The 21,639-nt window shown below is 52.4% G+C and overlaps 1 protein-coding gene, 1 long non-coding RNA gene and 1 pseudogene across 2 annotated transcripts; all 3 read left to right on the top strand.

Moving 5' to 3' along the window:
• Positions 1–1,502: 1,502 nt before the first annotated feature.
• Positions 1,503–5,047, top strand: LY6E (lymphocyte antigen 6 family member E). The gene is made up of 4 exons (XM_019712294.3): positions 1,503–1,660; positions 3,577–3,681; positions 3,922–4,041; positions 4,133–5,047. Exons 2-4 carry the CDS (start codon positions 3,630–3,632, stop codon positions 4,354–4,356), a joined length of 396 nt encoding a protein of 131 aa, XP_019567853.1. The 5' UTR covers positions 1,503–1,660; positions 3,577–3,629; the 3' UTR covers positions 4,357–5,047.
• A 6,738-nt stretch (positions 5,048–11,785) lies between these two features.
• LOC141567936 (uncharacterized) lies at positions 11,786–19,762 on the top strand. The gene is made up of 2 exons (XR_012490923.2): positions 11,786–15,665; positions 16,373–19,762. It is a non-coding gene; the product is annotated as an uncharacterized LOC141567936 (long non-coding RNA).
• Positions 19,763–21,299: 1,537 nt separating this feature from the next.
• On the top strand, positions 21,300–21,399 carry LOC141568007 (U6 spliceosomal RNA; annotated as a pseudogene).
• Positions 21,400–21,639: the final 240 nt, after the last annotated feature.

Raw genomic sequence — 21,639 nt, 5'->3', positions numbered from 1 at the left:
TGGGGCTGCAGGTCCAGACCAAGGCCATACACAGCAGGTGCTCTGTGAATATTCCCTGAAGGACAAGGCACTGAATGGGCACCTGGAGACAGAACACATGGAAGGGAAGCCGTTGATGTCAGGCCAAGGACCCCGGCTTTATTCTAACATCTGGAACAGCACATGAACTTCATTTCTGAAGTGTGACTTTTCCTTAATTCAAGCTAGCTTTGTTCAGTCTAACAGAACTACGACGCACTTGCTTGCTTTCAACCAGGTCCTTCCACCTTTGCACATACTGCACGTCTGCTCCCTTAATCATTAAGGCCTCAGGAAAAGGTCCTGGTCTGTGTCAAATTCCCTTAAGAATGAAGCTTCAGGTCTATCGACCGTCACAAAGATACAATAACCAGACTCCAAACTAGAGCAAAGTTTCAAACAAAGCTGGACCTCAGTTATGTTTCAGCCCCCGACCCATGAAAGCGGAATGACCCCACCGACCACATCCTCACAAAACCAGACAGGACTCCGCCACGGCTGACATCAGGAACTGATACAATGATCAACTGCCTCCTGCCCAAGCCCCCACCAATCAGTAGAGACCATGACCCCAACTCCCTTCACTGCCATGCCTGATGATTCCCCCTATATAATCTATCCTCTAGTGGCCATCTGGGACCCAGGTCTTTGAGTACTAGCTCACCTGTGTCTCCAGGCTTGATGCCAATTCCCTAAATAAACCTTTACTTTCTTTGCTGTAAACTCCTGTTCTTGTCTCTTGGCTTTGATGCGTGCAGGCCCCACCCACCAAGTCCTTTAGCTGGTTACACAGGTGCCTCTAGGTTCTGAGCCCAGGGTCAGGTCAGGCAAGCTTTGTGAGTGGGCCCCCTGGCTGTAGACTGGGAGGGAGGGCCCCAGGAGCACACAGTAGGCTCTTGAGTCTATCCTGGGCTGAGGGTCTTGGCCCAGCTGTGGGAGCTACATAGGAGGCGGCCCTGCGCCCAGGGAGAAGAGGGGCCCGGAGCCTGCAAAGATGGATGGACGCTCATAGGGCCAGATCTCCCGCTGGGGATCCCTGCTGCCCACACCACTGCCCGGAAGCCACAGAAACCAGAAGCCCCCTCCTCCAACCTCGCGCTGTTTGTCCCGTCACCACCCCTCCCCCAGACATGGGAGGGCTAACAGCTCAGCGCCGGGGCGAGGACTGGAGCCCGAGACCTCAGGGAGCCCAGGCCGAAGACCTCCTACCCACCCCCTCACCTTGCCCACCCTGCTCTGCAGAAGGGACTCCCACTACTGCCCCATCGGCTTCCTCGGACGCATTCCCTCCCCGGTGCTCAGCCCCTAAGGTGTCCGGCCACCTGTGGGCTTTCGGGCCTCGCAGGAACGCCCCTCCCCACACACCCGCCTGGCCCGCTGGGAACTAGCGCAGCCCAGCCGGGGACCGGGCCTGCGAACCCGGGCCGGGAGGAGGGTCCCCTTGTTCCCCGACTCCGCCCCCCGCTCGCCCCCGCGGAAACGCCCCGACCCCGCCCCCTCCCGCCTTCGCGGGAAAGTCCGACCCCGCTTGCGCCCGCCCGCGGCTCCGCCTCCCGCCCGCCCCTCCAGATGCCCTCGCCTCGGCCTGCGTGCTAGTCCGGCTGGAGCGGCTCGCCGAGGCAGTGGAGCTGCGTCCCCTGCGGTGAGTCGGCTGGCCCGGGCAGGGTGGGCTGGGGGCGCGGGCACGGCAGGTCTGGCGCCCCGGAAAACACCCTGCAGGGCGCGGAGGGGAGCGAGCGAGCGGGCCGCCAAGGAAAGCACAGAAGAGGTCGAGGAAGGCTTGGAAGTCGGAGGTGCGGGTGGGCCCGGACGCAGGGGCCTGAGCCTTCACTCCCAGTCCCCCAGCCCTCCCGAATATTTCCAGAGATCTGGGGCGGGAGCGCGCGGAGACCGCCGCCATGCGCCCTCCCTAGCTGGCGGCCCAGGGCTGCGCAGGCACTGGGGGCCTATCACCCAACTCTGGGTTCCCCGTGGCTCCTCCCGTGGAGACTAGGGAGGGGCAGCCCTTCTTACTTGAGAAGGGGCCGGGATCTTGGAGGCCGGCAGGGAGAATTGACTGCCCTAGTGAATCACGCTGGGACACGAGCCTGCCCAGGCAAGCGGTGAGCACTCTGTTTGGCATAGATTACGCAAGCATATGAAGTACCCAGGAGCCCAGGCCCCCTGCGCTGGGCCACCCGGTCCCTTCTCACCCCTGGAGACCAGGATAGACTCCTACCTCTCCTGCTAGCCGAGTCACTGGATGCCCAGCTTTCCCAGAAATCAGCCCCTGAGCCTGGGGGAGGAGTTCGCAGTCTGGGTCCTGGATGGCACCGCCCCGGAAGCGCACTGGTTGCCCTCGGGGGCTCCCTTCGTCCGACCCTACTAATGCCCGACTCTACTAATGCCGGTCCAGTCCACTCCAGCCGACTCAGCCTAGCTGGGCCTGCTTGGTTGGGTTCCTGGCAGGGGATGGTGGGGACGCTGGCTGTGACAGTGGCTATTCACACCAGAGCTTCTGTGAGGACAGCTCAGGGCTCTTCCATGCCCAAACCTAACTTTAGGGAAGAGGCAGAAACAGGCATCTTCCTCCCGGAATTGCCTGGATCTAGGGAGAGGCCCCAGCTGGCTGGGCACTGTTCTTGAATATCGGTAGCTCTTGCCCTCCGATGCCAACCTGTCAGCCCAGGCCCAGGGCTGGGCAGGAAAGGCCTGGGGCCCATTCATTCTCATGGTCTCCCCCAGCCCCCTCCCCAGATCTGTTCTCTCTTTGGTGTTCTTCCCAGTGCCTGGGAGCGAGATCTCCCGGCCCAGAATGCTCCTCCCCCGCCCAGGAGTCTGCATTAGGCCTCAGACTCTAACTCCCACACTATACCTCCTGCTGAACACAACCAGGACCCAGCTGGTCACATTCAAAGTGCTTTCTCCACCCACTGCCACGGGTGGCTGGCCAAGGTGTCCTGGTGCAGAGCACAGGGCAGCACCCATGGACTCACACCCACCTGGCAGAGTCTCCCACCTGGTGGAGACTTGCCAGTAGCCTGTTTCCCAGCCACAAAACGGGGCAATAGATACTTACGAGGACTTCAGCACTGAATAACATACAGAATGTTTGGGCCTCCCCAGCACCAGAGCTGCCCTAGGCAGGTGCTCTGCTAGAGAAGCCAGCATGCGCCCAGCCCAGCCCAGCCCAGCCCCTGGGACCCCACATGGAGCTGGTCCATGGAAAGTTTGGGAAGCCGGTTTGCATTCTTGGTCACCATCCCCCATCCCTAGGACCACAGACAGCCACTCTGGCCTTCCTTTCTGTGTGCTTCTAAGAACGTTAATGAGTTCCCTTATCTGGTCTCCTGTACTCCCCTCCCCCAGCAACAGCCACAGGCTTGGGCAGGGGTCTCAGCTAGGAGTCTGCACTGAGTAAGGGGAGGTTAGGATGGAACAGAAAGACCCCTTGTTCCCCCCCTACTGCTAGAAGTTGCAGGTCCCGCTCCTGTCTACAAAGTGGGGACAGCAGGCTCCCAGAGCCACTGGTACTGCTGGGTGCCAGGGCCCTTCCCGCTATGAGCTATGTCTCTCTAGAATACGGTTTTCTTGGCGTTGTGACACCCAGACGGGAGCCTGTCCCCTCCAGAATGAAGGTCTTCCTGCCGGTACTGCTGGCCGCCCTTCTGGGTGTGGAGCAAGGTGAGATGCCCTCGGGGCCCTGGGTGTGGAGCAAAGTGAGAGGCCCTCCTCCCGGACTTCCTGTCCCCCTTCTCTCAATGGGCCCAGGGGTCCTTTGAGCCCATTTCCACTGCTCTGTGCAACCTAAGAGGCCCCTCTCCCAGCGGTCACTCCTCCATCCTGTTCCCACTGGAGGCCTCACCCCTGCTCCCGAAACCCTGCATTTGGATGTCACCTACAGCATGTCCCCTCCTTCCACAGCCCACTCCCTGGTGTGCTTCTCTTGCACGAATCAGAATAGCAATTTCTACTGCCTGAAACCCACCATCTGCTCCGACTCTGACAACTACTGTGTGACCATATCTGCCGCTGCTGGCATCGGTGAGTGCTGGCCCGGGCAGCCAGGCCTCCAGCCGCGACCCCAGCCCCGTCCCCTCTGCCTCTCTGCTCACAGCCTCGTTTTCCGGTGCAGGGAACATGGTGGACTTTGGCCACAGTCTGAACAAGGGCTGCTCCCCAATCTGCCCTGCCCCCCCGAACGTCAACCTCGGCGTGGCCTCCATGGGCACCCACTGCTGCCAGAGCTTCCTGTGCAACATCAGCGCGGCCGACGGTGGGCTGCGGGCCAGCGCCGCCCTGCTTGGCCTCGGGCTGCTGCTCAGCCTGCTGTCAGCTTCGCTGCGGCTTGGCCCCTGACCACCTGGACCCTGTGCCTGGCCCTGCCTCCAGCAGCTCAGGAAGGAAAGCCCAGCCCTACCCAGACCCTTCAGCTCCTCATCCTGCCCAATCCCACCTCCTTGGCCCAGCCCCCACCATCGGGCCTGCCCCCTGCACCTACACTTGCCCCCAGAAGCGCCAGCTACCCTCACTCCCTCACTTCTGGGATCAATGATACGACCTTCCTCGGGGAACATGGGAAGGGATAGGGGTGCACCTGGAGCCTGTGGGTCCCAGAGTCAGAACTGAGTCACACTGGGACGGGTACCTAAGCCCCGGGCCCTGTCCGTCCCCAGACAGTGGTGTGTGTGTAAGATGTGCTTTGTGCACTGTCTTAGAAGTGGCAGCGTGCTGTGGTTGTGGATACCCCCAGCTGTGTGGGCAGGTGTGCCATTGTGTGGCCTTGTTGGCCGTGCTTGGGGAAGGAGTGGGGGTAAGCAGCCCTGAGAGCCCCGAGCTCCGACAACAGAGCCGTTCTTGGGCATTCTGAACCGTACATTCCACTCACTCAATGGCAGGGATTCCATTGCTTCCAGGTCTAGGCTTCTGGACCCAGAAATCATCTCTGACCCCCAAATCCAGCTGCAGCCCCTGCCCCTGCCCCCCACACATACACTTGAGCCCTCCTGCTGCTTTGGTGCTTCAAGTAAACTCAGATGTTCCCACCCTTCCTGCTCTGCTGTGACTGCTTGTGGCGCCCATGTCTGGTAGCCCTCCTCCCAGCTGTGTCCTAATACGGGGGGCCTGGGGAACCCCTGTGGCACATACAGCCCCTCACTGAGGCCCACTTGGGGACCGTGGGGGAGAGGTGTCCCCAGTCCACAGCCAGCTGCTTGCGAGGCCTGGAAGGGAACCTCTACCCCATGTCTCCCACGTTCTCCTTCCCCAGGCTAAGCAGGGCAGGCGGGGCCCATGTCTTCCACGTTCTCCTTCCCCAGGCTAAGCAGGGCAGGCGGGGCAGGAAGCAGGGAGGGACGTCAGCTTGCTTCTGGGGCAGGAGAGAAAGTGGGGGACCTGCAGGCGCATGCCCTGGGGACAGGCTGTGGCACCTGGGGTTCTGGGACTTCGGGTCAGGATGCCAGGGCTGGTCAGGCCAAGGAGGACACAGGAAAACCTAGCTGGGCAAGCAGGAGCTCAGTGAGTGCATGAGCAAGACCTCTGCCCCGAGGTCCTGTGGGAGGGGCAGCTGGGGGCTTCCCTGGAGAAGGCCTTGGACCCTGGCTGGAGTGCCCATTTCCCCTTGGCAAGCCTACCGTGGTCTGCAGGGACCCAGGAAGCGTGGGCCCACCAGGCTAGTCGTCTACGGGCCTGCTGTGGGGGAAGGGTGTTCCAGCCAAGGGGGTCCTTTGAGCTGGTGGGTGGAAAAGAAGCAATGAGGGACTGAAGCCAGGTGCTCGCGAGGGGGTCAACCTGTTTATTCCTCAGGCTGCTCCGGATTGTGGGCAGGTCCAGGGCCACTCAGCTCCCCACCCGTGTTGTCTCAGGCTGGCCAGAAGCTCAGATGTGCCTGTGTCCAGCGCCCAAAGAACACTGTCCAGTGGGGTGGGACCATGGCCACCACGGGGGCTCAGGATTCTGGCCCATCTGGGGTCCCTGAGATCAGGGACAGGTGAGGAGCTTTGAACAGGGAGGTCACTGAGGTGCGTGAATGCAGTGTCATCGTCCACACTTCCAGGGGATAATCTGTGATTACTCTTCCTGCAACTCCAGCAGTGAGGGAGCCAGAGGGAGGAACAGCCCCCAACAAGCAGACAGAACGGGGTCTGCCCTGGGAAGACAAGGGGAAGTCGAGACGCAGGCCCAGCCAACGTCTTGGGGAAGGATCCAGAAGCACATCAGAGCAGCCTGGTTGAGACTCAGTGGGTAGTGAAAATGTGATTCACTTGAATGGGTCAGACAAGCATTGAATGAAAGAAAAGAATTCAAAGGGCTAGAAATCAGAACGTCCCCAGAAACACATTCTGGGGTCATCCGTGTTCACAGTCTTCACGTAAAAGGCATTCACTCAAAATAAACCACATACGACTTTGCTGAAGGGACCAAGACCAGTGAACCCAGAGAGGCTGGCAGTGTCTGGGTTGGGTGACAGGAAGCTACATGGGAGTCGTGGTCAGGAATTGGGAAGGGAGCCGCGGGCCGGGGCAGTGGCAGGACACCTGTGAGAGCTATTCCTGCTGATACCTAAGCTCCCACGCTCGCACCTACGACTCCACGGGACACTCCTGTTATTACTCTTCCTATAACTACACTGAGAGGTGGCTGTGGTTTTTATCTTGTTTACAGAAGTGGAAACAGGCTCAGAGGGTTGTAGCCACTTGCCCTGCTGCTCTGGGTTGGAGGACAAAGTCCCTCTAGGGCTGGGGTCTGAAGCAGCCTTGACCTGGGGGTGGCTCCAGGTTCCTGCCGTCCCTCTGGGGAGGCAGGAGGCTGTGCTGAGCCACAGGGAGTCTAGGTGGGGCTGAGGCGAGGGGAGGAGGAGGAGCCCAGGGCTCCAAGTTTCGATTTCTTGCAGCCTGGGGGCGGAGAGGAGAGGGGCGTGGGGACACGAAGCTGGAGGGGAGTGGAAAGGAAAGCTGGTCTAGGGCTGTGCCCCACTCGCCTCTCCCCCCAGGTGTTGGGGTGACGCCCCTCATTTCCCTGCATCTGCCCTTAGGTGTGTGTCCGGTGGGGGAGGGGGAGGCTCACAGCAGCCCCAGCAGCCCCGTCCCTCCCAGGCTGCTCCAGTCTGTCTGAACCCTGGCCTCTGGGACGGGGAGCCATCTTGCTGAGGGCACCGCACCTCCTCCTACTCCTTAGCATCTGCCCGTGTCTCCTGCCCCTGTGTTCCCCGCCCGTTTCCCCTGCCTTGCTCCCCGTGGGAGGAGGCGGTGCCGAGACCATCCGGGGGCTCGTGGCTCAGGCATAGCACAAGCACGGCAGAGGGAAACTGCGGGCAGGCCCTCTCAGCCCCATCCCAGGGAGTTTTCTGGGACCCCTTATGCAGAGGGGTAATAACCTCACTAGGCATGGTTCCCAGAGGGCAGCCGCCTGGAGAAATATGAAATACGTGCAGTCTTTGGGTGGAAAGCATTTAGCATGTGGGCAGCAGGCAGGAAGTGCAAGGCGAGAGATGTGAGAGTGAAGAGGGCACCCACAGTTCTAGGCTTGGGGAGCTGGGGCAGCTGAGACAGGGAGATTCAGCCAGTGTGGCCGCTGTCTTCTGGGCATCCACGTGTGGCATGAGGAGGACCAGACCCCTGAGAGCTGTGTGCAGTAGCATCTACCCTTATACCTCTAACATAAGAACCAGGGGCAGATTGGGCAGGGACACACAGCAGGGCCCAGAGAGGGTGGCCCCAGGCTGAGCAGAGCCCTCCCCACCCCACCCCTCTCAGGTCCTTTTCACAGCAGTCATTCAGCTTTTAGTCTCCCAGTCAGCCTGTCTGTCCTGCTGTTGTACAGGGAGGGTCTCCTGGAACCTTCTTTAATGTTCGACAGGAACAGCCCTCCCCTTCTGACATACCTGGCCTCCTTCCTGAGCGCTCTGAAGACACCAGTGCTGAGGGCCCCCTCAGACCCTCTCATCCCCACCCCAGGACCACTCCCCTTCTGCCCCTCTGCCCTCACCTATGCTGCCCACCCCCAGCCTCAGGACGCCTCCGCCAGGTAGCCCGTAAGCTGGGGGGAAACTGAGGCAGCCAGAGAAGAGCAGCCACCTACCCCAGAGCCCATCTGAGTCTGGGATCAGAGGGGTCCCTGAGCTCTGCTCCCAGGCCCAGCTTTCACTAGGTTGGGGGGCTCAAGGCAGAACCCCTGGGAATCTGCCCATGGGAGTGCCCCATCTACCACTCATGTACCCACACACACTCTGGGTTCCACGTTGACAGTCCCAGTGACAACAGGAGAGAACATGGATCACAGGCCAGTGTCCAGGACTTGTGACACTGATAGCGCTCCAGGCCAGAGCTGGGGGTCGGGGACGGGACAGGAGAGGGGCTCAGAGGCTGGATGGGAGGGTTCCAGTCACTCTCATCTAACAAGGCATAGGGGTGGTCTGGCTCCCTCCCCACATTAAGGCTTTGGGTGGAGACTCTTGGCCACTCATTGGAGCCTCTGGCTGTGCTGCTAAAGGAATGAGCAGGATCCCACTGGAACCAGAGCCCCCACTATCCTGAGGTCTCACAGGAACTCATTCACACACCCATGCTTGTCCACCCTCCCTTGTCTCACCAGGCTCCGTTTGCTGCCAACACTTGGCCCAAGACCTTTATGGCCTGGGGTCTGGAGCCACTGAGAGTGGAACTTTTTAGAGGCTCTGGGCCTGGGGAAATGTGGAGGTCAGACTCCCCCAAGTGACCCTCTGCCCTTCCCTGGAGACCTGGGAAGGGGGCTAGGGGCTGCAGGCCTGCATTTCTCCTGTTAATATACAGCCTGTTGACCTAAAAAAAAACAAAACAGCTAGTGATGTTACCGGCAAAATGGATTTACTCAGGAATACAGAGGAATTGATTGCAATTTGGGACATGTAAGCTGTGGTGAACCCATAGGCAAGTCTGGAGAACAAAGGAGGCGAACGTTACTTTACAGAGAAAAAAGGGGAGTTAGGAGGAACTGTTATGAATAAAATGTCCATTGGAGGAAACTGGGAGTTCCAAGTGTAGTGGCTACTGTCCACTGAGCATGAATCAAAGAGTCTTTGGCTAGAAATAAATGATAAAGATTTATTCAAGGGTTTTAGGATTTGCATTTTGGAACTACAACTCGGCAATACCTGTGGTGTTCCAAAGAAAGAAAGAAAAGCTAAGAGTTCTTATAGTAAAAAATATGTTCTTTGAGAAGAATTAGTCGTGCATTCTCAGCTTGGGTGGGTCCGAGGTGATGCAAGGCATGCCTCTTCCTGTGAGGTCTGTAGTTGATCTCGAATGACACTATGTGAGAGCTCCCTTCAGGCCTCCTGGCTCCATTCTGGTGAGGCTCCCTTCAGTCAGTCTCACAAGCCCCCCTCCCAGGACTGCAAATATTGGAGAGGGAGGGACTTCAACCCAACCTCCCCCATGCTCCTGTTGGGACAGTGGGTGGGACCCTGTCCAGGAGTCTCCTCCCTGTGCTTGTAAGGGTGGAGATCCAGCATGTCCTGTCCTGGCACTCCCCAGGGCTCTACAGGGCTAAGCATTGTCCACTTTCCATGCTGCCTTCCATGCAGATCTCCCCACTCCCTTGCTAGTGGGATGGTGATCTCAAGATTTGGGTTCCCAGTAGTCCTCTGGGCCCTAGCCCTCCTCACCCCAGGGCCTGGTGAGAGCTGTGGTCCTTGTGTGGCCACCGAGGGGGGGCCACTCAGCAGAAGGGGAGACTGAGGCCAGGGGAGGACAGGATGACCCAGGCCACACTGAGGGTGAGCCCCCAGCCAGTCCTCCACACCTGCCCTCCTGAGGACCTCCAGAACCACCAAGGTCAGGGACAGGACAAAGACCCCTGTGGGGGAGGAAAATAATTGTCCCTCTGCCCTTCTAGGTTCTTGGCTGACACCACCCCTTTTCCCCCGTGATAAAAGACAGAGTAACAGGAGAAAAACCAACAGATGTTTAATAACATGGATACCTCCCTATATACATGTGTTGCTGAAAAAACATCCAGCCTAAGAGAAAGCTTATAAGACCTTTTTTGAGCCAAACTGATGAAAATTGCTGGGAAGCAAAATCTCAACAGAGTGAGAAAATGCTCTGCAAAATGGCAGTTTTAAGCTTATTTTATACATAGAATCTAAGGAGGAGGGTTACCTAAAATCCACTGGTAGTCGATTAAGGGGGTGGGAGAAAGCAAAGGGCGGGGGTGGGGGGGAATCTCTGAGATTGGACAAAAGTAAATTAGAGAGACAGGTACTTATTGTACATAGGTGAGTACAGGACACTAGTTAGTTGGCTTTTTTACTAGATGCAAAGACAATAGACAGGCCCGCTTGAGATAGAGATTGACCTTTGTCAAGGAAGCTACAGACTATAAAGATGTGACTTCCAGCCATGGCCCGCCTTAGTTAGGAATTTTTATGTTCACACCATCCTATATGGTTACTTTCAGTCTTCTAAGTTTGTAGGTTTAACCTGTGGCCCCTGTTCCGTCCACACGTGGGAGAGACCCAGAAGAACTGAGTTACTCCCCAAAATGGCCCAACCACCACCTTTACCAGCATCTCCAGCTAAAGAGAAAAGATGTGTGTGGGGGTGGGGGGTTCAGTTATGGGAGGTTTTCAGGAAAAGCACAGCAAGATCCTGTGGTTGTTATGCAGGTTTAAGTCTAGAGCTTTTCCATCGATCAGAGTTTTTAGAGATCAGAGAGGGAGGCACCGTTACAAATGGAGATTTCCCTTAAAAATGTAAATATCTGTTACAAATGTGTAACCTCCACTCAGAGCTTCTCCTGTCTGCTGTTTCTTAAAATTAATCAGGCTAAAATAAGAGGCATATTTGGGGTGACAAATTCTGCTCCCCTCACCGCCTAGAAAGCCCTGGACGAATTAGCTCCATTCCCTTTCGGCCCCTCCCCCTCTCCTGAGCTGGCACCTCCTACGCTGACTTGGCTCCTGCCGCTCCACGGACTATCCATCCCAATCTGTTCATCCGTCCAGTTACCCTTTTTTTTTTTTTAAAGGAAACTTGCTACATGTGTAATACGTGGATGAAGACCCTCTCCTTCATCCTCACATTGGGCTGGAGCTGAGAGGCTGACGCCCCTGGGATTTGCCCCGCCTACAGGAGCTGGGCTCCCCGTCTCTCCTAGTGTATCTGAGAGGCTCAGGTTCTTGCAGGGAAGAGGGAGGGGAGGGGTGCGGGGAGGAAATGGTGTTCTCTGGGGGATGACATTTTTCATACTGACTCATGGGGGAGGAGTGTGGACTCAGGGAACCTGAGTTTCAGTTTCCTGTGTACTCCGTATCCGAGAAAAGCAGGGCCCACAGCCAGCAGGACGCTGTGCAGAGCCTGCCCGGGAGGGCAGCGCAGAGGCGTCTGGTCACTGAGGCTCTGGGCCAGACTCCTCCTGCTCAGGGATGGACAAGCTGGGGGCCGGGAGTGGGGCCCCATGTACAGGGTGTGTGTGGGGAAAGGGGAGCTCCCTTGACGAGGCCCAGCCTGTTCTGTTCTGTCTACTCCATATCCCATCACTGTCCTTTCAAGGACCCCCATCTATGTGCACCCCACTCTCAAACTCTGCTTCTCAGAAAGAGCAGAACACCCAGGAGGTAGGCCAGGATGGGCCACACAGGGTGGGCTGGGATGACTATGAACCCTCTCCGAGGTGCTGACAGAAGGGGAGAGCACTATCTGGGAAGAGGGAACAAAGCCCTGGATGCCCCCACTTGAGAAAATGGCTTTGTCCCTGGAGAGGAGCTCCCCGTGTGAGAGACTCAGAATTGGACCTTTGGCGGCGGGTGGGCGGGGTGGGGGTGGGGTGCCAGGGCTGGGAGTGGAGTAGGAGAAGAAAGCCCTCCAAACAGCTCTTCCCACCCAAGCAAGAGCCTCGTGGCTTTGAGAGTGACAAGGAGAAAATTCTGAGATGCCCTAAATTAAGTTACAGGGGCCAGAGGGTGGAAGGAAGAGGCAAGAAGGGATTAATCAGTTAACAGGCAAAATCAACAAAAGACAGCTCACATTCTTTAGTGTGGTTCTCATTCCTAAGCTAGGGCTTTGAATCCACTTCCGCCGGATGTCTGTGCTTACCTAAGGGAAGCGCCTAAGGGAAGCGCCTGCAGCCTCCCCCTCTTGTTCACACTGGAACTTCCCAGACCTTGTCCACAGTCCATCTTCAGGGACTCTGGCCAGTCCCAGAGCTGGCCCCGCTCCACCTCCCACCCCTTCATCCGTACCCCTTGTAGTACATTCCTTCTAGACGACTTCGTCTTGCTCCCCTCCTTGAGGTACCAAAAAGCCCGTGGACTCTACGAGGGCAGACATGCTGCCGTTCCCCTGGCGTGCGGCTGGGTTTAGACTCATTGCCCCAACCTGGTGCTGTCTTTCTCGCTGGCCCAGTAAACCCTGTCTTTCGAAAAGGCTTTCAGCCATGGAAGTTATGTTTTTGTTTTACAAGAGGATGGAGAGTCTGCTAAGTGGCCGTGGGTCCAGGTGGGATGGATGCCACCTGATAAGTGGGGAGGAGGAGGGCAGAGCTGGAGACCCAGGAAAGATGTGGCAGCTCTGGCCAGGGCCCAAGCCTGCAAACAACACCTAAGTGCCCTGCAAGTCACCCCACAGTGGACATTCAGACATGAGGGGGCAATGCCAGCGGGCCAGCTGTGAATGGGGCTTCTCAGCTGTGCTCAGGGCCGCACTGGTCAGATGTTTCATGTCTGTGCAATGTCCTAATGATGGCTCTTTGTAACATGAAGACGCTTTACTCCTCTCTCACATCTCCCTAAACTGTCACCTTATTAGTTTCTTCCTGAGCCCCCCTAGTTGCACTCAGTGTCAAGTGAAGTGGAGAGATAGGCGCCTCTAGTGAGGAGGCATAAGAAACCCACTGTCGGGTGGTGGGGCGCAGAGAGCGGGGCTGGTGGATGCTGGTAACCATGGCGAGGGACATAGATGTGGAGAAGGCTGCTGCCACCATCTGACTACAGCCATTGGGAGACCCCAAGGGAGAGCCACCCAGCTGAGCTGGCTTATCCCCCACAGCTGTGAGCAGTCATCACATTCAGGGTGACCAAAGCGATGGGGAAGCAGATGGGAGGTTGAGTATTTACCCCGCTGGCTCCCCCCGCAGGGTCCTAGGACATGTTACTGACCTGAACCAGAGTTCGTCTGACCACAAGCACAGCTCAAAAGCAGTGTACGAGCGAAGTTTACAGTGAAGAGAATACATTTATTAGGATTGGCACCAATCCAGAGAAGGGGTGAGCTCGTGCTCCGAAATACCCGCCTCCCCAATGGCTCACGACAGAAGGTTTAGGGGGCTGAATCCTGCATAATCAGAAGAATGGCTCTCGGGTCGGGGGTCTTGTCGATTGGTCAAGAGTGAGGCAAGGGCAGTAACTCCTGATTTCAGACCTTGAGGTCTGCTTCAGATCGGTTCCTCTGCCCCATTGGTTTCAGGAGGATGTGGCTAGGGGTCGTTCTGCTTTAGCGCTCAGGAGCTGAAACACAACTCAAGGCATGATGTCGTCTTTAGAAGCCACACCCTGTGACAATTAGGCAGAGCCTGGCTGTCTCAGGGAGTGGATGAATGTAAGGGAGAGGACAGAGGCTCACCTGAGGGCACACCTGAGGATACAGCAGTGAGCACTGGGGCCCTGGTGTTAAAAGCATCCACTCGGTCAGGACTCTCGGTTTCAGATAGTCTGTCCCTCCACCTTCATCCACTTCTCAAGCAGCTCCCCCAGGTGTCCCTCTCACCCCCCTGCACTTGGTCTGCGCTTTCCCCAGTCTTGCCTGCTCCTCTCCAAATAAGACGCTCAGGGCTCTCACTTCCAATTTCCCCGATTGGGATCTGCCATCAGTTTTCTGCTGGGAGCTTGACTCTCAAGGTCGGAGAGGGACTCAGTCCCTCTCAGCCCCTCCTGAGGCAGAGGATAAACTGACAACACTCTGGGAGTTCTCTGGAGGAGGGAGCTGAGCTGGACCCTGCGAAGAGAAGAGAACGACAGCAGAGAAGGGTGCCCGGCCTTCCCCAGCGGGCCTGGGTCAGGGAGGCCTGGCTTCCAGTAGCTGCCCCAGGGTGTGACCCTCTGGGGTGCTGGAAACAGAGAGGTCAGAGGTTGGCCCACAGAGGTCAAGTTGACCAGGACTCCAGGCCACCCTCCATCCCTAGGAATGAGATGAGGTCTTTCAGGGTGGAGTTAGATCATTTTTGTTCTTTGGGTTGTTTTTTGAATTACTTCAAAACCTCCTATTGCAATTTCAAATGTATGCTCCTTTGGAACGTTCTAAGTCAGTCTTTATTTCTACTGTGTTTCCCCGAAAGTAAGCCCTAGCATGATTTTTCAGGATGACATCCCCTGAACATAAGCCCTAATGCATCTATTGGAGCAAAAATTAATATAAGACCCGGTCTTATTTTCGGGAAACACGGTAAGCTGGTCTTTCCATTTATCTTCCATTTCTTCCCTTAATTTACTCAGTTCTTATTTCCTATCTTCCTTTTTATTGCCTGTTTTTGTTTTGAGGTTCTGCATTTCTGATTAAGGTGTTTTTTCAGATCTTCAACTGTTTTAATTCAGGTATTACAGATTTATTCTGCCTCATAATTGGTTTTCTGGGACTTGGTTCTTGTTTTTATTTTTCTCCTTACAGCGTCTCCTCCCCGGCAGTCGTGTGCGGACCGTGGGTGTGCGGGCTCGCAGGATCCCCGCTGCCAAGGTCGCCCTCTTTTGGCTGCACAGTGAAGTGCAGCGTCAGTAAGCTTGTGTCGCCTGTGGTCTGGTGGTGGTGGGAGGGGTGGGTGGTGCCTTCTGAAACGATGATTCTTTTGTTCTGCAGCACTTAATTTCCCCTTCCTGTTTCCTTCTTTCCTTTTACCCCCAAGTCTCAAAGGGTATACCCCTCCTATGGGTCAACTCCCCAAGAAGGGATGCAGTTCCAGCTGCCCTCTGCGTCCCTACACACTCTCAAGTGTCGCCGGTAGCCAGTCCTCTGACCACCAGCTGTCAGTCCAGGTGCCCGCGTCCCACACCAGGCGCCAGACCTTCTCTTTCTGAGGGTGGCTTTTGCCCATGTCCATCACTCTCGGGCTGTCATTTCCCCACTTTCCTGTCTCTCCAGGGACAGCCACTCTGCACAGCAGGTGGCTCAGGTCCAGAGACAGCTTTGCCAGAGGTTTGCCGTTTTGTTTCTCTCCGGAAAGGTAACAACACGTGGTGTCTTCATCTCCTATGTGTACTGAGGTCACGAGAAAGGTGGGGTTCCAGTGCCTTTCCCTGGTGATCTGCATTCCTTTTCTTGCTAGAAAGAGTAAATGGGTTTGGATATAGACAGCTGAAATTAACCTGGGACAGCCCAGAATTCAGCGGGGTTCTTTTCAGATTTTTAAGATTCTAAATTTATTGTTGCGTGTATATAGAAATACAGTTGGGTTTTCTATACTGATCTTATAACATGTGACCTTTCTAAATTCATGCATTCATTTCAGTATTTGCTCTGCGAATCATATTAGACTGTCTAAACTAAAAATCAAGCACGTTCAGTGACCAGAGGTTGACTTCATATTTTACTGAAAGGCCCACTTGTTTCTTTTTCCAGCACAGAGTGAATAGAAGTGGTGATAATGGGGACGTGTTCAATAGTTCACCTTAAAGAAGATGCACGTTATAGCCTGTTTTATAGGTACTCCTTATCACCTTAGAAAGGTCTCTCTTCTATTCCTAGTTTGCTGCAAGAGTTATCATAAACTGTGTTGAACTTATCAAGTGATTTTCTGCATATATGGAAATATATACAGTATGTTTTCCTTTTTGTTGGCCACTGGTGATTTTTTGATATTATTTTTAGGGTACATTTTCATGGGAGATTGCCCTGGAATTTTCACTTCCTATAATACCTTATCCATTTTTAAATTTTTAAAAAACTTATTGGGGTGACAATTGTTAGTAAAATTACGTAGGTTTCAGGTGTACAATTCTGTATTACATCATCTATAAATCCCATTGTGTGTTCACCACCCAGTGTCAGTTCTCCTTCCATCACCATATATTTTATCCCCCTTACCCTCATCTCCCACCCCACCCCCATTTTTTAATTTTAAAAAGATTTTTATTAAAATATAGCTAACATACAACACTATATTAGTTCCCGGTGCACACTACAGTTATTCAACATTTATACACCTAAAGAAGTGATCACCATGATAAGTCCAGCAACCATCTGACACCGTACCATGTTATCACAATACTATTGATTATTCCCCGTGCTGTACATTACATCCCCATGACTTATTTGTTTCATACCTGGAAATTTGAACCTCTTATTCTTACCTTCCCCCCATTTTTTAAAATTTTCAATTACAGTTGACGTTCATTTTATATTAATTTCAGGTGTACAGCACAGTGGCTAGACATTTGTATACTTTAAGAAATGATCCCCCTGGGCCGGCCCGGTGGCTCAGGCGGTTAGAGCTCCATGCTCCTAACTCCGAAGGCTGCCGGTTCGATTCCCACATGGGCCAGTGGGCTCTCAAACACAAGGTTGCTGGTTCAACTCCTCAACCAAGAGATGGTGGGCAGCGCCCCCTGCAACTAAGAACATTGAACACGGCACCTTGAGCTGAGCTGCTTCCCGGATGGCTCAGTGGGTTGGAGCGCGTCCTCTCAACCACAAGGTTGCCAGTTCAATTCCTCGAGTACCGCAAGGGATGGTGGGCTGCGCCCCGTGCAACTAATAATGGCAACTGGACCTGGAGCTGAGCTGCACCCTCCACAACTAAGACTGAAAGGACAACTTGAAGCTGAACGGCACCCTCCACAACTAAGATTGAAAGGACAACAACTTGACTTGGAAAAAAGTCCTAGAAGTACATACTGTTCCCCAATAAAGTCCTGTTCCCCTTCCCCAATAAAATCTTAAAAAATAATAATAATAAAATAAAATAAAACTATTCTAAAAAAAAAAAAAAAAAAAAAGAAATGATCCCCCTGACTAGTCTAGTACCCACCTGGCATTATACAGTTATCACCATATTATTAACTATATTCCCTATGCTTTACTTTACATCCCCATGACTATTTTGTAACTACCAGCTTGTTCTTCTTAATCCCTTCATCTTTTACACCTAACCCCTTCCTATCTATCACCCCAATAAATCTAGTACCCATCTGACACCATACATGGTTACAATATTACTGACAATATTCTTTATGCTGTACCCTACATCCCCATGAATATTTTGTAACTACCAGGTTGTTCTTCTTAATCCCCTCACCTTTTTCACCCTGCCCCCAACCCCCGCCCATCTATCACCCCAATAAATCTAGTACCCATCTGACACCATACATAGTAGTTACAATATTATTGACAATATTCCTTATGCTGTACCCTACATCCCCATGACTACTTTGTAACAACCAATTTGTACTTCTTAATCCCTTCCCCTTTTCACTCATCCCCCAACCCCCCTCCCATCTGGCAACCATCAAAATGTTCTCTGTATCTATGAGTTTGTTTTGTTTATTTATTTAGTTCTTTAGATTCCACATATAAGTGAAATCACATTGCATCTGTCTTTCTCTGACATACTTCACTCAGCACAATTCCCTCCAGGTCCATCCGTGCCCGTGCAGATGGCAAGAACCCATTGCCTTCCCTGGCCAAGCAATATTCCGTTGTATATATGTACCACCTCCTCTTTATCCATTCTTCCATTGACCGACACCCAGGCTGCCTCCACATCTTGGCCATTGTAAACAGTGCTGTAAAAACATATGGATGCACACATCCCCTTGAAGTAGCATTTTGGGTTTCTTCAGATAAATACCCTGAAGTGGGATTGCTAGGTCCTTTGTCTCTTGTTATAGCCTTTGTTTTAAAGTCTATTTTGTATGGTATAAGTATTGCTACCCCAGCTGTTTATTTTTTTTTTCCATTTTAATGAAATGGAAAAATCCCTTTACACTCCATCTGTGTGTGTCTTTCAATCTGAAGTGAGTCCCTTGTAGACAGCATATGTAAGGGTCTTGTTTTCTTATCTATTCAGCCCTCCTATGTCTTTTGATTGGAGCATTTAATCCATTTACATTAAAAGTAGCTCTTGATAGATATGTAGCTATTGCCATTTTGTTATTCATAATTTTTGTCTCCCCCCCTTAAAGAGGTCTCTCTAATATTCCTTGTCATACGGGTTTGGTGATGATGAACTCCTTGGGCTTTTTCTTGTCTGGGAAGCTCTTCATCTGTCCTTCGATTTTTAAATGATAGCCTTGCTGGGTAGAGTAATCTTGGTTGTAGGTACTTGCTTTTCGTCATGTTTAATATTTTGTACCAATCCCTTCTGGCCTGCAAAGTTTCTGTTGAGAAATCAGCCGACAATCTTATGGGAGCTCCTTTATAAGTTACTAGTTGCCTTTCTCTTGCTGCTTTTAGGATCCTCTGTCTTTAACCTTTCACATTTTAATTATAATGTGTCTAGGTGTGAGCCTGTTTGGGTTCATCTTGTTGGGTGGGATGGGGTCTCAGTGAGTCAACAAGGTGAAACTGAGGAGCTCACCAAGCCAATCAGATTCAGATTTGGACGTAAGCGTAGGGGGAGGGCTCAAAACAAGAAAGATGGCAGCTATCTGCTGGCTGCTGGGAGGACACTCCTCACAGGGAAAATGCTGACTGTCCTCCAGACATCGCTCTGACACCGCCCCCCCATTTCCGAGTTACTGTCCCTCCGCTGGAATCCAAGGTGAGTGCCTGGGAATGAGGGAGTCTGTGTGAGGGCCCTTTAAGAGGACACCTGGGATTCCCGCAGCCTCTGTCCCACCTGGATGGTTGGAATTGCCACTGTTTTTCACAGCCATTTGTTGTGGGGGTTCCTCTTCCTGGCACCAGTACTCTGGGCTGGGGAGGCTGGTGTGGGGCTGGGGTCCCTTGCTCCTCTGGGGGGAACCTCTGTGGCCAAGATATCCCTTCTGGTTCTCACCCACCACATGGAGGTTTGGGGTTCTGTGTCTCCACTCTTTCTATCAGTCTCAATGTGGCTTCTTTAAATCCTTAGTTATAAAACTTCTGTTCAACCAGATTTCAGATGGTTCTCCAGGTTGATTGTTCTATAATTTAGTTGTAATTTTAATTTGTTCATGGAAGGAAGCAGGCACAGTGTTTATCTACTCCACCATCTTGAATCTCCCCTATTCCCTTATCCATTTTTTTTTAAATCAAGATTATGCTACCTTCTTAAAAAGAATTAGGAAGTCTTCATTTTTTCCTGTCCTCTGAAGGAGGTTCTGGAAGATTGATATTATCTTGTCCTTGAACGTTTGGGAAAATTAACCCGTGACAGCATCTCAATCTGGAGTTTTTCTTTGTGGAAAGTGTCTTTTAAATGAGCTTTTTAAGGTATTATTTGTAACATAAAATTCATGAGTTTTAAGTATACAGTTTTCTGAGTTTGGACAAACATGTGCAGTCATGTAACCACCGCTACAATCAACACAGAGACCCTCCCCAAAGAGGTCCCTGTCACCGTCCTGCAGTAAGAGCCCTCCGTCTGCCCCCCCCCAACCTGGGCAATCACCAATTTGATTTCTGCTACACATACTGCATTTTCCAGAATGTCATATAAATGGAATCATGCAGTGTGTATGAAGTTTCTTCCTCATCTTCCCTCTTTAACTTAGTTGAATGCTTTGCCATCTATCCATTTGCTGTGTGTCCCTGTACATTACTGAGCACTGTTCTGTTGTGTGGATGCACAGATTTGTGAGTAAAGCTGCTGTGAACATGTGCTTACCAGTCTGTTTTCATTTCTCGAGTAAAACCCTAGGAGTGGGATTGCTGGGTCACGTGGTGAGAGTGTGTTTAACTCGATAAGAAGCTGCCCAATTCTTCTCAGTGGCCGTGCCATTTGCACCTGCACCAACAGCATGTGGGCTTCCGGCTCCACGTCCTCACTGGGACTGAGAACTATCCGTCTTTGCTTACAGTCATTTTCTTAGTAGGTGTGCACTGGTGTTTCATTGCAGTTTTAATTTACACTTTCTTAATAACTAAAGATGCTGAATATCTTTTCATGGGCTCATAGCCACCTGAATTTGGTGACGTGTTTATTCCAATCTCTAGCTCATTTATTACAGGCTGTTTGTCTTCTTTTTATGAAATTATATGCACTATTTACATAGTCCAGACACAAGTGCTTATTTAAATATATGCAAATATTTTCTCCTGACCTTGGAATGCAATTTATTTTTTTAAAGTATCTTTCTAAGAGCAGAAGGTTTTAATTCTGATAAAGTCTAATTTGTATTTTTTCCTCTTAGAGTTAATGTTTTTTGAGTCCTAAGGAATCTCTTCCCCTCGCCCAAAGTCATAAATATTGTCTCCTACATTTGTTTCTAGAAGTTTTGTTGTGTTGGCTCTTGTGTTTAGGTATTAGCTCCATTTCATAAATGATAAATAGAATCAATGCATGAATATGGTTGGAAATATGGGTTGAAGTTTGTTTTTTCTATGTGGATGTCAGGTTGTTCCAGCAGCATTTAGACAATGCTCTCTTCCTACATGCCCCCTTGGGGAGACAATCCTCTCCCCATGAAATTACCTTGACGACTTTGTAAAACTCAATAGACTGCATGTGTGGGTTTATTTCTGAACCCTCTATTTATTTCTTTTACATTGATCTATATGTCCACCCTGACGACCCGTGTGTCCACCCTGATGACTGGTATGTCTGTCCTGATGACGCGTGTGTCCACCCTGACGACCCGTGTGTCCACCCTGATGACTGGTATGTCCGCCCTGATGACCCGGGTGTCCGCCCTGATGACTGGTATGTCTGTCCTGATGATGCGTGTGTCCACCCTGATGACCCATATGTCCGCCCTGATGACCCGGGTGTCCGCCCTGATGACCCATATGCCCATCCTTATGCCCAACACTCTAGCTTCAATGCTGTAGTCTTGCAGTCGGACGTCAGAGCAGATAGCACTGTGTCTGCAGATTTGTTCCTCTTTTTCAAAATCATTTTGGCTGTTTTAGGTGCTTTGCATTTTCATATAAGTTTCTGAGTGACCTTATTAATCCCTTCACAAAAGCCATTTGGGAGTTGACTGAGATTGCATGGAATACAGACCAGTTTGGGGAGAATTTAAACCCCAACAACACTGAGTCTTCCCTTCCAGTCTCCATACATTTGTCTTAACTTCTTTTGCACACACCCTGCCTCACTCAGCACAGCGCTCAGAAGGATGTGAGCTAGGAAATGAAGCAGGCAGGAAAACAGAAAGACCTTCCCGATGATGGAAACACAGTGTGAAAAGCTGTGTGGTGCTCGCGTCGGCGGCACAAAATCAGAATGATACAGGGAAGATTAGCATGGCCCCTGCACAAAGATGACACACAAATTCATGAAGGCTTCCGTGTTTTTCTTCAGGTGGTGAGCACACAACAGAGTATAAAGATGTCGTAGTGAAAAGATGTACTCCTGAAGCTTGTATGTTATTATCAACCAGTGTCACCCCAATAGTGCAAAATAAAATAAAAGAACGAGAATGTGGGATTCTAGGATGAAGAAAATGACTGCTGAGGTGCCAAAGGAAACTTTGATGGCACAAAAATAGGATAGGACCAAGACAGAGGCTTGGAAATCATGTGTAAGCGGACTTGC

Source organism: Rhinolophus sinicus, chromosome 6, assembly GCF_057876585.1.
Source record: "Rhinolophus sinicus isolate RSI-liver-muscle chromosome 6, RSI-T2T, whole genome shotgun sequence".
In the NCBI taxonomy this organism is placed as follows: domain Eukaryota; kingdom Metazoa; phylum Chordata; class Mammalia; order Chiroptera; family Rhinolophidae; genus Rhinolophus; species Rhinolophus sinicus.
This window is presented reverse-complemented; position numbering and strand designations above follow the sequence as displayed.

What these genes read in the sequence shown, in the direction of transcription:
- LY6E (XM_019712294.3), top strand. Translation starts at nt 3,630, where the DNA reads ATGAAGGTCTTCCTGCCGGTACTGCTGGCCGCCCTTCTGGGTGTGGAG. An exon ending in CCTTCTGGGTGTGGAGCAAG is followed by an intron (nt 3,682 to 3,921) that starts GTGAGATGCCCT and finishes CTCCTTCCACAG; the next exon opens with CCCACTCCCTGGTGTGCTTC. An exon ending in ATCTGCCGCTGCTGGCATCG is followed by an intron (nt 4,042 to 4,132) that starts GTGAGTGCTGGC and finishes TTTCCGGTGCAG; the next exon opens with GGAACATGGTGGACTTTGGC.